Here is a 13533-nt window from a genome sequence, read left to right on the forward strand (position 1 = left end):
ACCAACACTGGTAGACAGATTTGGTCCCAAACATACTGTATATTAAGTCCTAGTCTAACGTTGCCCCGACAACGCTGTTTCGTTATAACGTCGCTACTCTTTAGATACCATGATTCGGAAAACGTCCCGCCGATTCGGTATAATTTCGTGACGGACTACTTTGTATGGCACATCACCCTCCCTCATCTTGGCGCACTACGCTCTCTCGCGGAGTGTAACAGCGTCCCCAGTCTTTGTTAGGCTTCCACAGTGCCCATCAAGTGCTATGTGATGTTAGTGTTGTGAAGAAGCAACATAAGACCATTTGCCTTGCTACGAAAATGGAGGTTTTAAACCATTTTGAGAAAGGTGAACGTGCGGTGTTGCGCTAGGTCGAACCCCCCACAACAGTAAGTACTATCTGCCATCACGGAGCACAATACAAAATGATTTAGTTCAATTATCTTTTTGGATGTATAATATATACTATTTTCTATAAAAATTCCATTGAATTTATGTATATGTAATGCATTTTATGGAGCAAAGGGAGGCTGGGGAACATAATTCCCGTATTTTATCTATTTCTTATGGGAAAAATTTATTCCGTTAACATTGTTTCCGTTAATGTCGCGGTTTTCAGGAACGGAACCAACGACGTTAAGTGAGGAATTACTGTACACATATATTAAAATGATAACCACACACACAAAAATGTGAGGCTCAGATGATATGTACATATTAAGATAATGGGGAAAAAATTATCAAAATGTGTATAAAATATATATTGGAGTTAAAAGGTAGAAAGAAAGACCAAGGAGATGGAAATGTAGGATGGTAAGATAAATAATGCACTAAAAGTGAGGGTGATGGAAATTCAGGAAGCAGAATGTTATAGAGTGGTTTAAGGGGAGGAATGTGGTACTGATGGGTGATGTCGACTTGAGTGGAGGAACAGAGGTAAACCAGAATTGAAGCTTTGTTGCAGATGGGATTACCACAGCAAATCACATATTTTAATGCATTAAGAATGAATGAATCATAATGAATGAGGAAAAATAATATGTTTAAATTTGCTCTTGTTTTTGGGCACCCTGCATTGGGTAGGAAAAGGCAAGAAAGGATAAAAAAAAAATTTAAACTTTAATCATAGTAAAAACTACCCAAAGAAACTAACTTGTTACTCAATGACCTTTACAGGTAGGCTAACCACACACAATTTTTACACAATTTTCAGTACAGTTTCCAGACATTAGACACTACTGTATGTAATTAATAGAACACCAATTTGAAAACAAAATCTTCACTACTGACCTGTTTGCCCTTCTCATAAGGAACTTCCTGGGTGTCCCGGGAATTGGTCACAGGTTTGTTCTCGTTGTTCTCCAACCTAATATGGCGTAGTTGGTTGTTGGGAACATCCTTGACATAAATCCACTTCACTCGAAACTGCCCTTTCCACTTATCCTGAGCCCACACAGAAGAAGATGAATTGTAGTCCACCATGGAAATCATTTGAGCCAAACCACAAAAGTGCCCAGATCCATTCACAGAGAAGAAAAGGTATACAGGCCCTTTGCCTTCTCTTTCACGAAAAGCAGCGTCTAGACGCTTGTTACCATGTTCTGTGGAGCACCATATCTCATACTTGATAGAACGGTGAATATCATCCTCTGAATAAGATTTAATCACAAAGAAACGTGCATTTTTAGGACTAAGGTCAAAGTCCTTTGGGTTGTAATCATTACGCATACGAAGTCCTTCAAGGATTGGATCATCTGGCTGCAGTTCTGCGGGAATCTGTCCAGGGACATGAGGCAGAGGGGCACGCTGAGGTATTGACATAGGAGGTCCACTCTGGGGGGATGGGGGCAGTTCCATTGGTGCATGCATGACCCCACTTGGGAGCAAGGGTGGTGGAGGAGCCTGCTGTTGCTGTTGGGGTGATGGTGGCAGCTGCTGCTGGAGTTGTTGATGTTGATGGTGCTGGTGCTGGTGTTGCTGCTGTTGTTGGTGTTGGTGCTGGTGTTGGTGCTGATGCTGCTGATGCAAGTGCTGTTGATGAACATGCTGTTGGTGAGGATTCTGTTGATGCTGCTGGGGAGATGTTTGTAGAGGTTGCAATGGTGGCTGCTCTTGTTGCTGTCCAGTCTGCTGTGGTTGTCCTGTTGGCTGCACTGGCTGTGGAGGAGGCACCTGGGGTGGGGTACGCGGTGGTGGCGTAGAGTACGAGGTGGAGGTAGTGGAGCGTGACCCACCCCTTGGAGCCTCCCAAGCTGGTCGTGGTACTGGGGGAGGAGCCACAGGCTTTGGTCCACCACCATTTTTACCTTCCCATGTCCCAATGTCCATATGGCGACCAGGGACAATTGAGGACATAGTGGTTTTATCACGTCTCCCCTTTGGCTGTGGTTTAGCTGGCTGTGAAGCAATACTTGCCCATGATATGCCTTTTTTAGTTTGACCCAGACCAACAGATGTGTCACCCCCTGGGCTGCTGCCTCCATTTGGCTTAACCTCAACTCCACTGTTTCCATTTGTTGATGCATTTTTACCAATTCCTGATCCACCATCTCTGGGTAAGTCTTGACCAGTTTTAGGATCAGCGATAGTAAGTCCTTGTACGCCCTGATCCAGGGCCTTTACACGATCATCAGTGTACAAATTATCTCGTTGGTAATAGTCATCATATGGCTTGTTTCCTCCCCGAACATCTGAGCCTCCCCATGCACTGTAGTCACCATTTCCGTGGAAACCGTAGTTAAAGCCTGGAGGGTTGAATCCACCGAAACTGCCACTACCGAACATGCCTTCAATGGCACTGTGTGAATCGTATCCCATCTGTCCCCCATAGCCTCCAAGGAAAGTTTGCATGTGGTCACCCCCATTGCTCCAAGTTCCATCACCAACTCCGAATGCCTGAGGAAACAATTCATTTACAGTATTATATACTGACAGTAAATAAGCATAATGGGTTAAGAAAGACATTTAAATTTATCTTCCTATTTTTTTACTTACATCCTCATACCTTCAAAATCAAGGTTTAACACTAATATATTAAGTGGATAGCACTTAAGTGCAAATTTATGCTAGGTGTTACTTTTATTCATAGCTGTGATCTTAACCTTTCACCTTTAGATCCTAACACATCAGCTCTAGGGCTGCCACACTGATTATATACAGAATTCAACATATGAATGGAAACAATTTGTTAGAAAGATACACTGACTACTTTGCTCACATGACCTTGTTAGCATGAATAATCAAATACATGCACTGAAAAAATAATCAATCAATAATGTGAAGCTGTCAAAATTTTCTTACACTAAGATGTGATAATGTGTAAAACAATGATAAATGCCTCAATAGATATAATCTTTCAACAAAAGGAAAACAAAAGTATGTACAGTACAGTACTGTACGAATTATGTGTGGAAGGAGTCTTTTGACATTTCAGCTCTTTTTCCATTGCTATCTTCAGTTTTCTTGCACTGTTCTTCCTTACCATATCATCCCCTTTTTTGGAGATTTCTGTTTCTATTGTTCTACCTAACAGGAAGGAAGATAGGATAACAGATAGAGACAAAGGTTGAGATGGTGTACTGGACAAAGGTAGTAATACAAAGACACAAGAAAACAGTTAACTGTATTCTCCATTAAAGAAATAATATTACAATTACAGTACGTACTATCCTTTTTAGCTGTAAGCAGTTCTTTACCACTGATTTTAATGTGAATAAACTTTAATTAATATGTCTGAATTACATTTTGAATTATGCTCCAGAGAACAGACTTATGTGAGCCTAGTCAGGTGAAAAACCAGGTATATAGGGTACTGTATATAGATAGAATCCATTTCTATATCTCTACCGCAGACTTTTGTGTGGGAATAACAATGAAGATGAATAAATAGAAATTCGCCATTAATAATAGAAACATAAACTTGAGAATACTGTATTGTGCATGTTAACTACACAGTGGGCTGCATTACCAAAGTGGCAAGAGCAAAGAATTGTCAGTGGGGACACTACTCTCCCCAAACTCCAGTGTTTGAGAGGCTCACTAACTCAAGTGGTCCTGGGCTTGAATCCCTAAGGGGGAGGCAATGTATGATTCATATCATGTGTGAGCCAGATTTAGCAGTACAACAAGATCCCCACCAGCTTGATGCTAAAACCCCATTAATTCCCAATTATCCATACAGAATGGGCAGATAAATATATCCTGTCTGTGACGTGACACACCAAGCCCACATGGTTGATGCTAAATGTTTACTGAACAGAGCTTATAAATGTTCACTATTGGTGGGAGGAACATCCTTTTAGTTTTCATTTGAAAACTAAGCAAGTGCTGTTATTCTTTATTATGTGGAAATGATTTAAGCCACATAAAACTAACCATCAAATTGGAACTTGGTGTTATTGTATGATAATGCACATAAAGTCTGGTTATTGTAGCATGTTGTAATGCTGTAATGTAAAACCAGAGTTGAATATAAAAAAGCTAATTACTGCAATCTATTTTCCCCATAAATAGGTCACAAAAACCCATTTTTCAAGAATATGATCAAGTGTAAAGTTTAGTGATGGTCCTGTACCGTACAGTACTCTGCTTCATTACTGATATATAACTAAAAGGTCAACATCTGTTAGCGCTAATGACAGTGACACAAATTACAACACTAAGGACATAACATAAGCACTTTCTGCACTTTAAGCAAGTGAGCTAGATACTGTATGTCACTTAAACTTAAAATATAAGGAAAAGCGGTCCATTTTTTCTTTATAGAGTGGCATGGGATAAGACAAAAGTCACTGTGAAGTCCATTCACATAGACTGAATAAACTGCATTTGAAGTAAAATATTAAGTACAACAAAATACATGATCCATAAAAAGGGGAGAAATATACATAAACAAGACAAATTAAAACCAACCTGATATGGGGTAGAGGTCATATAGTAAGACGACATATACGGGTCAGAAGCAGCTGCAGCCGCGGCCATCGATGAAGTCATGGGACTTGTGTAGCTCTGGAATGACGAGTAATTCTGCGCCAAAGTTAGACTGTCTATCAGTTCAGTAAATGTGTTGGTTACACACAACTACAGGTAGAAAAATTAGGATACTGAAGCCTTAAAAAGTAATAAATAAATATCACTTTACTGGTGGAGAATATTTAAAGGTAAACTTTAAAAGCTCAATGGAGAAAATATTATTCATCAGTGTGGATTAAATTTGAACTATTCACTACAATACAGTAATAAAAGGTTAAAATTCATTAACATCCCAGAAGAAATAAACCATAAAGCACTGTGTACATTACCAACACCAAGATGAGGAGGAACTTCAAACTATGACTTTCAAGTTACCTGATCTTTGGGCCCATTTGGCACTGAAAAGGAAAGTAAAAATATATATATCCATCTTACTGGTTAAATAGCGTATCAGTAACAGCACAGTATATCAAACAGAGTGAACTAAATAATTCACATTATTAGTCCAGACCCATTATCACAAAATGCAACACAAGGTCACTTTCACACAATTAGTACAGTATTCTAATTCAGATGCTGTACGCAGACAAATGACCATCTAGACAGACAGACACATAAACACTACAAACACACAATGTCCCTGGCCACTATTTGTGAAGAGATCAATACAAAGTTACTGCAGTATAATAGCTTAACTACCACCATAATCAGACACATACATTGTATAGTACCCAAATGGGTGTACCGTACAGTATTACTGACCCATTACCTTACCCACTGACACTTTAACTTATAACATCTTGCATCATCTCAAAGTAAATGGAGTGGCAAGAGTCCTCTCCTTTTATTATCCAGACATGGTACAGTTGCGGAAATGTGTTCCTACACCCCCTGTGGTATACTGTGTCTCCAAATGCACCGTCACAGTAGCAGTATCACTATTTATGAATGAATGGGTACTGGTCGTGTAACGATGGAAGTGATTGATGGAAAGGTTTGCTATAGGTCATATACCGTAGGTTGGCCGTTTGGAGACACAGGTTACCACAGGGGGCGTAGAAACACATTTCCGCAACTGTACATTCTCCTTCTAAAACAGCTTTTAATCCCTCCAAAACAGCATCAATGGTGATTTAAAGGAGAGCTGTTAACATGAAATGTGAATCATAAGAAAGGTCATCCTTAAACAAGTGCCATATATTAACACAAATTCTTGTTGATGCACTCAATTTTCTTTTCACATCATGTGTGAGATAAAACATCAAATTCTAATGAGAAAAACAGTTTCAACTACTGGGTAGATCACATATTCACATGGTAAATATATACCCCTATATACAGTAATGTATATAAATCTATCAACGAGAATCTGTTTTTGTAATAACGCTGTTAAATAAAGTATAGTGCCATACACGCAGTAAAAAAGGTATCGTGCAGGAGGGGTCTGCTGACTTCCGTAATGATCCATACATCACCTGATGTGCCAGGAGGGTTAGTATGCGTGCCTGTCTGGCAAAGGTTTCCACCTACCTATGGTAGCAATAGATATGCGAGGACAACCTCAGGCAAGGAAAGCAGGACTACCACCATAATACAGGACCAACATACATACAGTATTTCACTATCCCTCATCCGTGGTGTCATATTGTTTCACACACATAATCCGTGCGGTACTTTTTTACTGTGTGTACATATACATGTACAGTAAACAATATACCTGTAACCTGTATATAATGTAATATAAAATTCCCTGCAAATTGTAGAATACTTTAATAATCTCTATCCATACATGACACAATGTAGAAGATCTGAGCTGGAAAGGATATTTTTTAGAGGCTCTCTGAAGCTGGAAACTGAAGTCACAGTGACACCAAGAGTGATTTTATATGAATCTCTAAGATGCACCCTAAACCAGTTGTGGTAATTGTGTACGAATTAAGTGGTAGATATGGGCTATATATTATTTTCCTTTGAACAATGAAGCATCAAATGTGGGTCGCAATGACCTTAATACCAACATCAGTGACCCTGCAGGAAACAGTACAGAAGGGCCAAAAACAAAAGGCGTTAACATGGACAGGGGGATGGAGACTGATTATTGTATATAGTACTGTACATGTAGTAGTGATGACACAATAAATACAGCCTGCACTATACTGCATAGTATGTATGCTCATTTTAAGATGGGTACATATAAAAATATATTTTTTTTTATTCTATCTGGATAATGCAATGTTGCCATAAAGTTTAAATTTTTCAAAACCCCTCAGTTTTTCCTGACCTTTCCCTGAACCAACTTAAAATTTTCCCAACTGAATAAATAAGAATATCTGTGATTACCAACGATACAGCCATTTTTTCCATCCATTATTATTTTTTCAATAATATTAAACAGTATAGCAAACCACACAAAATGATACAAAAATATTATACAGTACAATGTAGCTTCTGGTTTTTACTATCTGACTCTACTTTTGTGTGTTTTCAGCTTATATACCAAGCTTATCTGCCTCATCTAACAGTGTACTAAAGCTGATTTTGACCCAAACTCTGCACCTTATTCTTACACTGCCATAACTCTAACAGCAACTCCTAGTTATTTTCAATCTAACTAGCCATTTTGGCCTCATAAACCTGTCATCTTTTTGTGAACAACCCATAGAACCTTGAATCACTTGTGTTAATGTTATAGTACAGGTACCGTGTTCTATCCCTCGGGGGCTTTTCCCAACATGTGGCATCGTAGGAATCATAGTCGAATCTTCTTTACAGATATTAAATCTATCTCATTGCTCAGCACAAATCTTGAGTACAAATATTACGGAAAAAATATATTGCTGGCTACATATTCGGAAAGGCCACAGAGGGGTGGAACAATACCCTTGTGGGCAACTGTACATGCTGTATTATATAAAAAAATTTTTATTTTTTCTCTAAGTGCTCTCAAGGCCTCTTTTTAAACCCTCCCTCCCATTAAGCAGACTCAACTCGAGAAGAAACTTGCCTGTGAGTTTTTTTGTTCAGTCAATAGTGTATCACCTTATTGATCTTTGTTTCCTCTCTTCAGTTATCAAATTAATACTAATAAAATTTCATTTTTCCATGACTTTTTTTTTACAATAGAGTATCTAATTTCCCTGACCCATATCAAAATTCCCTGACTGTCAAAATATTTTTTCCCTGATTTCCTGACCTTAGGTACGTAGTAGGGAAAGGTTAATAAGCAAAGAATTTGCAACAATGAAGTCACCAATTCACTGTAACCTCATTTGTGGTTCAAGGTGAAAATTAATACTGGACTGCACATTAACTTAGGTATATTGCACTGTACAGTACAATATGTACTGTACCATGATTCCAACTATTTAATATTCACGAAACTGTGTACGAAAAACAGTGTGGTGCCTTACATCCACAGCTTCACAGAGATCAGCAATAAGTCTTAGAAAGTAATTACAGTACTGAGAAAGAAAAAAAAACGCCATAAACTGGGATGACTTCAGACAATGTTCCGGTATAATTAAAAAATTTTTTTTAACATAAATACTATTCTATAATGGATATTAAAAATACAAAAATAACAATATGAAAGATGAAAACTGCAATGAGAAGGATATGATATAACTACTAATTTTCTGGCAAAGTAAAAAATAAATAAAATTCTACGGGGAAAAACTTTGTTTTGAAGGTACAGTACCTCAAAAACTTCTGGTCAGAAAAATATTTGGGTGCCAAGAAAAAACTAATTGCACGAGGTTGTAAAGCAGGGAAAATGACTACGGTATGAATCACCACATACTACGAAATTTGTTCATGAATATTAGTTCCTACTAAGTGTCAATGAAGTACATTTTTAATTTTAATCTTTTTTTCGGGTGACTTCGGACACAGTATTAATGCTATCGATCTTGTTTTCTTCATATTTAATTTTTCATGAATTTGTCATGAATGAAAAATCAGCATTTTCAAGGAAGAAATTATTCCCCAAAGACTTCTGAAGAAATTTTTGAAGAGGCAGAAAATACAATAGAAAAAGTAAATACAATAAGCTATTGTTCATGTTTATTTTGTTTTTCTAACTTTGTAAGCTATTGTTCATGTTTATTTTGTTTTTCTAACTTTGTACTGTAATACATATACAGTAGTACAGTACACAACACAGTATATTAATATTTCATTTTGTAATTCATTTAAAGTCATTAAAAATGTAGTTGCCAACCTATTTATTATAAGTACGTACAGTACATACAAGTATTTAACAATAAATAAATAAATAAAATAAATTCACAGTACAGTACTGTAATAACTAAAGTTGCAACTTTTATTTTAAAAGATGCGAAAAGTGTACAGTATATAAAGCAATGGTTGTCCGAAGTCACTCCAACCCTGAGTTTGTGACTTTACTCCCTTTGCCATTTTTTCATGGAGAGTTTGTGCACTAATTTTTTTGTCATTATCATGGAATGGGGATACAATACCCTATTCATTGATCAAACAAAAATATCTTTGGCTTATTATACCTGGAGTTATTAACAAAACCCTTCAAAATTATCCTAAGTCGCCCCAGTTTATGGTACTGTAAATATGAAAGGTAATCAAACACAACAAAAAAAAATCACTACTGTATAGTACAAACAGAATGAATCTATTCTAACCTATGGAAGTAAAATTATATTAGTTTTGATTCAAAGAATTTAGGTAAAAAAAAAAATAGTACTCCTATGAGGGAGGTCATCATAAGTACTGGTACCTGTAGTAATGAATAAGAAAGAAAATTTCTATACTGCCCCCAGTGAAAACCTGGGCACTTGTAATTAAATGTGAATGAATGCAAACTTGTAGCTATTGGCAAAAATTTTTGTATTACATACCACTAGAGTACTGGCTTGGACAACTGTGGAAGGAGTGAATACACTGGGTTTGCCTTTACAAATACAGTAGTAGATATACAATAAGCTACACTACATCCTGTATACTAGAGCTTCATTCATCCTCACATTCATTATGTAAGCCTCTATAATGCTATAGGGTCATGGGATGGCATGACGGTATCATATGTTCTTGCAAAATAGTCAATATTTCCCTTCTTTTTTTTCTGGATATTCAAGAAAAAATGCTTTCTCTACTGTTTGCTATTTAGGTCTACTGAGGTGTCAACTTCTTTTTGGCCAAATGGAGATGATACCTTGCAAAAGAAAGGTCATGTTGGGCTACAAATACAGAAGAGTATGTACTTCTGGGAAAAAAAAACCCCTGGGCAACAGACTGTTATTAACACACAATGCCCAACAGGTGTGTTCAAGCACACAACTTACACAGTATGTTTCAAAAGATTTACCATATCTCCTAACATGAGTTGAAAGCCAATGTATCCATCTTTAATTATCATAAAAACAGGCATATAATATCTTGAAGCCTTGTGAAATACAGGTGTAAATGTGAGAACCACACTCGTGCTGGGGACAAACATAGTCATCCCCTGTACAACATTTTTTACTTCTCATTTTTTTTTAATTTTGTAACACAGTGCAGGTATTCAACTTCTTTCACTTCTTTCCCCATTTTAAGCCTTTCCTTCTCTACGATCATGTACTGTACAGTACTACTGTACCATCTTCTTCAACCTCATAGTCTCTTCTCTCCTCTTCTATTGCAGTATAGTACATTTTTCTATAATGTTTTTCTCCATTTATTTCTCTCTTGCCATTGTCTTTCCTATATCTACATTTTCACCATATATCCCCCCCCCCCTTGTTTATTTCAAATTTAATTTTACACACGTTTTACTGCCTAATTTATGGAATTTTTTTAATCTCAGATTAAACCTATATACTGTACGTTAACTGACCTTAACAAACACAGGAAATAGGCATGATGAAAGACTTTAGTATAGTATTTCCAATTGACTGTACCATCATTATTTATCACCTATTACAACTGGAATTACAACCTTCCCTCATCTGTTCTCTGAGTTCCTACATAGCATAAGCATTTTCCAAGAGTCCAGACACCATCTGGGCACCAGGGCAGCTGAAGAAATATGACATGGTGTTCCCCAAGAAAAGCTGTGGATCAACTGCCGCTCCAAATAATGATCAAGAGAGATGCACACAACACTAAAAAGCATTTCAAGTACAGGGATGATGTTACTATCTACCATTTAACTGACTGAGTACCGTATTCAATAACAAAATTCCATACTGAGTACAGTAGCTGTATGCTAAAGCTACATCAAGCAATGTATCACTTAACAGTTGCCAGTAGCAGGTGTCAGGTAATATTGTACATGTAACAAGCACAAAGCCCCTAATCTACCTTGATATAATTATGAGTCATAACATCCCTCTGGTAAACTACTGGGCATCAACATAGACCCAACAAGGAAACATGTGGATAACATCACACCACAAGCATCAAATCTCGCTTCTTCTACAAGCTCCATGTGCTTGAAAAGTACAAAGCTCCCCATGAACAACTCATCAAAATCTATTACAGTACTGTACAGTACGTATGTCAAAATTCAACCAATCCTAGAATGCAGCAGCCTGGTATTCCAAGTGGGACTTTCAGTTCAGCAATCTCAGGCAAATGAGAAAGTTCAGAAGATAACTATGAAGATGCCTTTTTAACAGTGCAAACAACTATGAAACCCTCACTGAAACAGGTTGCAGAAACTGGGACACAGGAAAGGAGATACCAGTAATTCTCTGATAGTCACCAAAGGACTACTGAGACACAGGATACACAAATATTTTTTGCAAGCATAATGTAATATTAACAGCAGGACAACTGTAACCATTCCTATGTGGGACACAACTTGGGAAATATTGTACCGGTATATCACTTGTAACTGGAGACATTAATTCCATCAATTTATAACCTTGTGAGGAGCAAATATTATACCTGCATTGTTATAAGGTGAATTTATTGCACTTCAAACACAAGCCCTTTATACCAGGACAAAGGGGACCGCCTGGACCACGGGCGACCGAGAGCAGGTCAAGTAAAACATAAATAACTGATAAATAAAAATATTTCCCACCCATTTCAAGTGCTTGCCTTCAAGAGTAACTATTTGTGCATCATCTGTACAAATATAAAGTTGCTGAAGTTAGTTTTTAATGAACAGGAGGAAAATTAGTGAAGTGTGCAAAATCATAGAAAATGAACCTTGCTGGAGAAATTAATATCCACTCTAAAAAGCTGAAAATTTGTCGATATTTTTAAATTCTTTTACTTTATGCTGAAACACACACACACACGCGCGCAAAAAAAAAAAAAAACCACCCTGCTTCTCACAAACAAAAGTGGTCCATGTTTGCCCTGGCATCTTAAAACCTTACCAGGGCAGACTAGACCACCGTAACATTTATATTTAATATGTACAATGTATAACTGTAATGAGTCTTATTTAATTTTGTAACATTAATATGGAGTGCCAATCAACCTCTGCAAAATTTACTTGGCCACAGCAGGAGGATATTGACACTGTCCAATACAGTCGTTATATATTCCATGAGCCAATAACTGTAATAGGAACTATTCCCTTTATATTGGATATAATAGTCCTTGAAAGTGAATATTAAAACTTTAAAAGTGTTCACTAAAACAATGAAAGCCATGCACAAAAGGCTGTCATACGCTATTTCTTATCTAGCTAATTAGTTATTAGTGCTTAGAAAAATATAAATGCCTTAGTAATCATATATGATGAGTACAATATAATAAAGTTAAAATGAACTTTTATGAGCTTAATATACTGTAAATAGTATAACTAAAAAATAAATATGATGGTCCATATTTGCCCCAGATTGTTGCATGTAGCAGACCACAAAATACTGTGTATAGTTCAGTAAATACAAAATAATATTTTGTGTTTCCATCCTCATACAATGTCTCGGTTCAAAAAAGTTGGTTTTCCAGCATCTCCGTGATGTAGATTAACATACTGTACTCTTTCTCCTCTAATTTTTAGCATTTTTTTTTTACCACTTCCATGACATTAAAACAATACTGTAAGCAATAAAATATCTATGAAAGTGCATAAAGAAATTATGAAAATTGTGGAAATGAGAAGAAAAATCGAGAAGAAGCGTGTGTGTTGTATTCTCCCTCTAACAGGCAATTGTCAAATGTTGTTCGTTTACTGTGCTCCTGTTGTTTAATACTGTCTAATTCACCTCTAATATGACACTGTTTCTTGATAAAAGGTGTGATTGGCAAGACACAGGTGGGGTCTTCTTTGCACACATTACACACAATTTGGGAAAATTTTTAAGTAAATACTGTATGTGTCTCTATATAATATATCTAGAGAGTTCTAGTTGGGCGTCATTAGAATATTTAGGTACCTATATATTTTAAGGAACCTTAAATATTTAACTAAATGCATCAATAGTGCGTAAAAGCCAATTTTAGACAATTCACAGAGATCATATCAGCTTCACTCCAATACAATAAAATAATGCTTGCCGCCCCCGCCCCATGTTCGAGGATGGCCAGTCCCAAGGCCACCTCGGCGTGAATTTGTTTAAGGTGTAGAAGCTGTTGCCAACACAATAA

At 36.9% G+C, this 13533-nt stretch overlaps 1 protein-coding gene across 2 annotated transcripts in view; it reads right to left on the reverse strand.

Moving 5' to 3' along the window:
- The window catches only part of LOC121873530 (YTH domain-containing family protein 3-like), a 34758-nt gene that overhangs the window by 15345 nt on the left and 5880 nt on the right, over nt 1-13533 (reverse strand). For both annotated transcript variants that reach the window (XM_042377133.1, XM_042377134.1), the window contains exons 2-4: nt 5347-5369; nt 4912-5025; nt 1291-2895 (exon numbers count right to left, since the gene is read on the reverse strand). In XM_042377133.1, coding sequence (XP_042233067.1) covers nt 1291-2895; nt 4912-5025; nt 5347-5369 — 1742 coding nt within the window. The remainder of the gene's footprint in view (nt 1-1290; nt 2896-4911; nt 5026-5346; nt 5370-13533) is intronic.

This window comes from Homarus americanus, unplaced genomic scaffold, assembly GCF_018991925.1.
Source record: "Homarus americanus isolate GMGI-L3 unplaced genomic scaffold, GMGI_Hamer_2.0 scaffold30858, whole genome shotgun sequence".
In the NCBI taxonomy this organism is placed as follows: Eukaryota; Metazoa; Arthropoda; class Malacostraca; order Decapoda; family Nephropidae; genus Homarus; species Homarus americanus.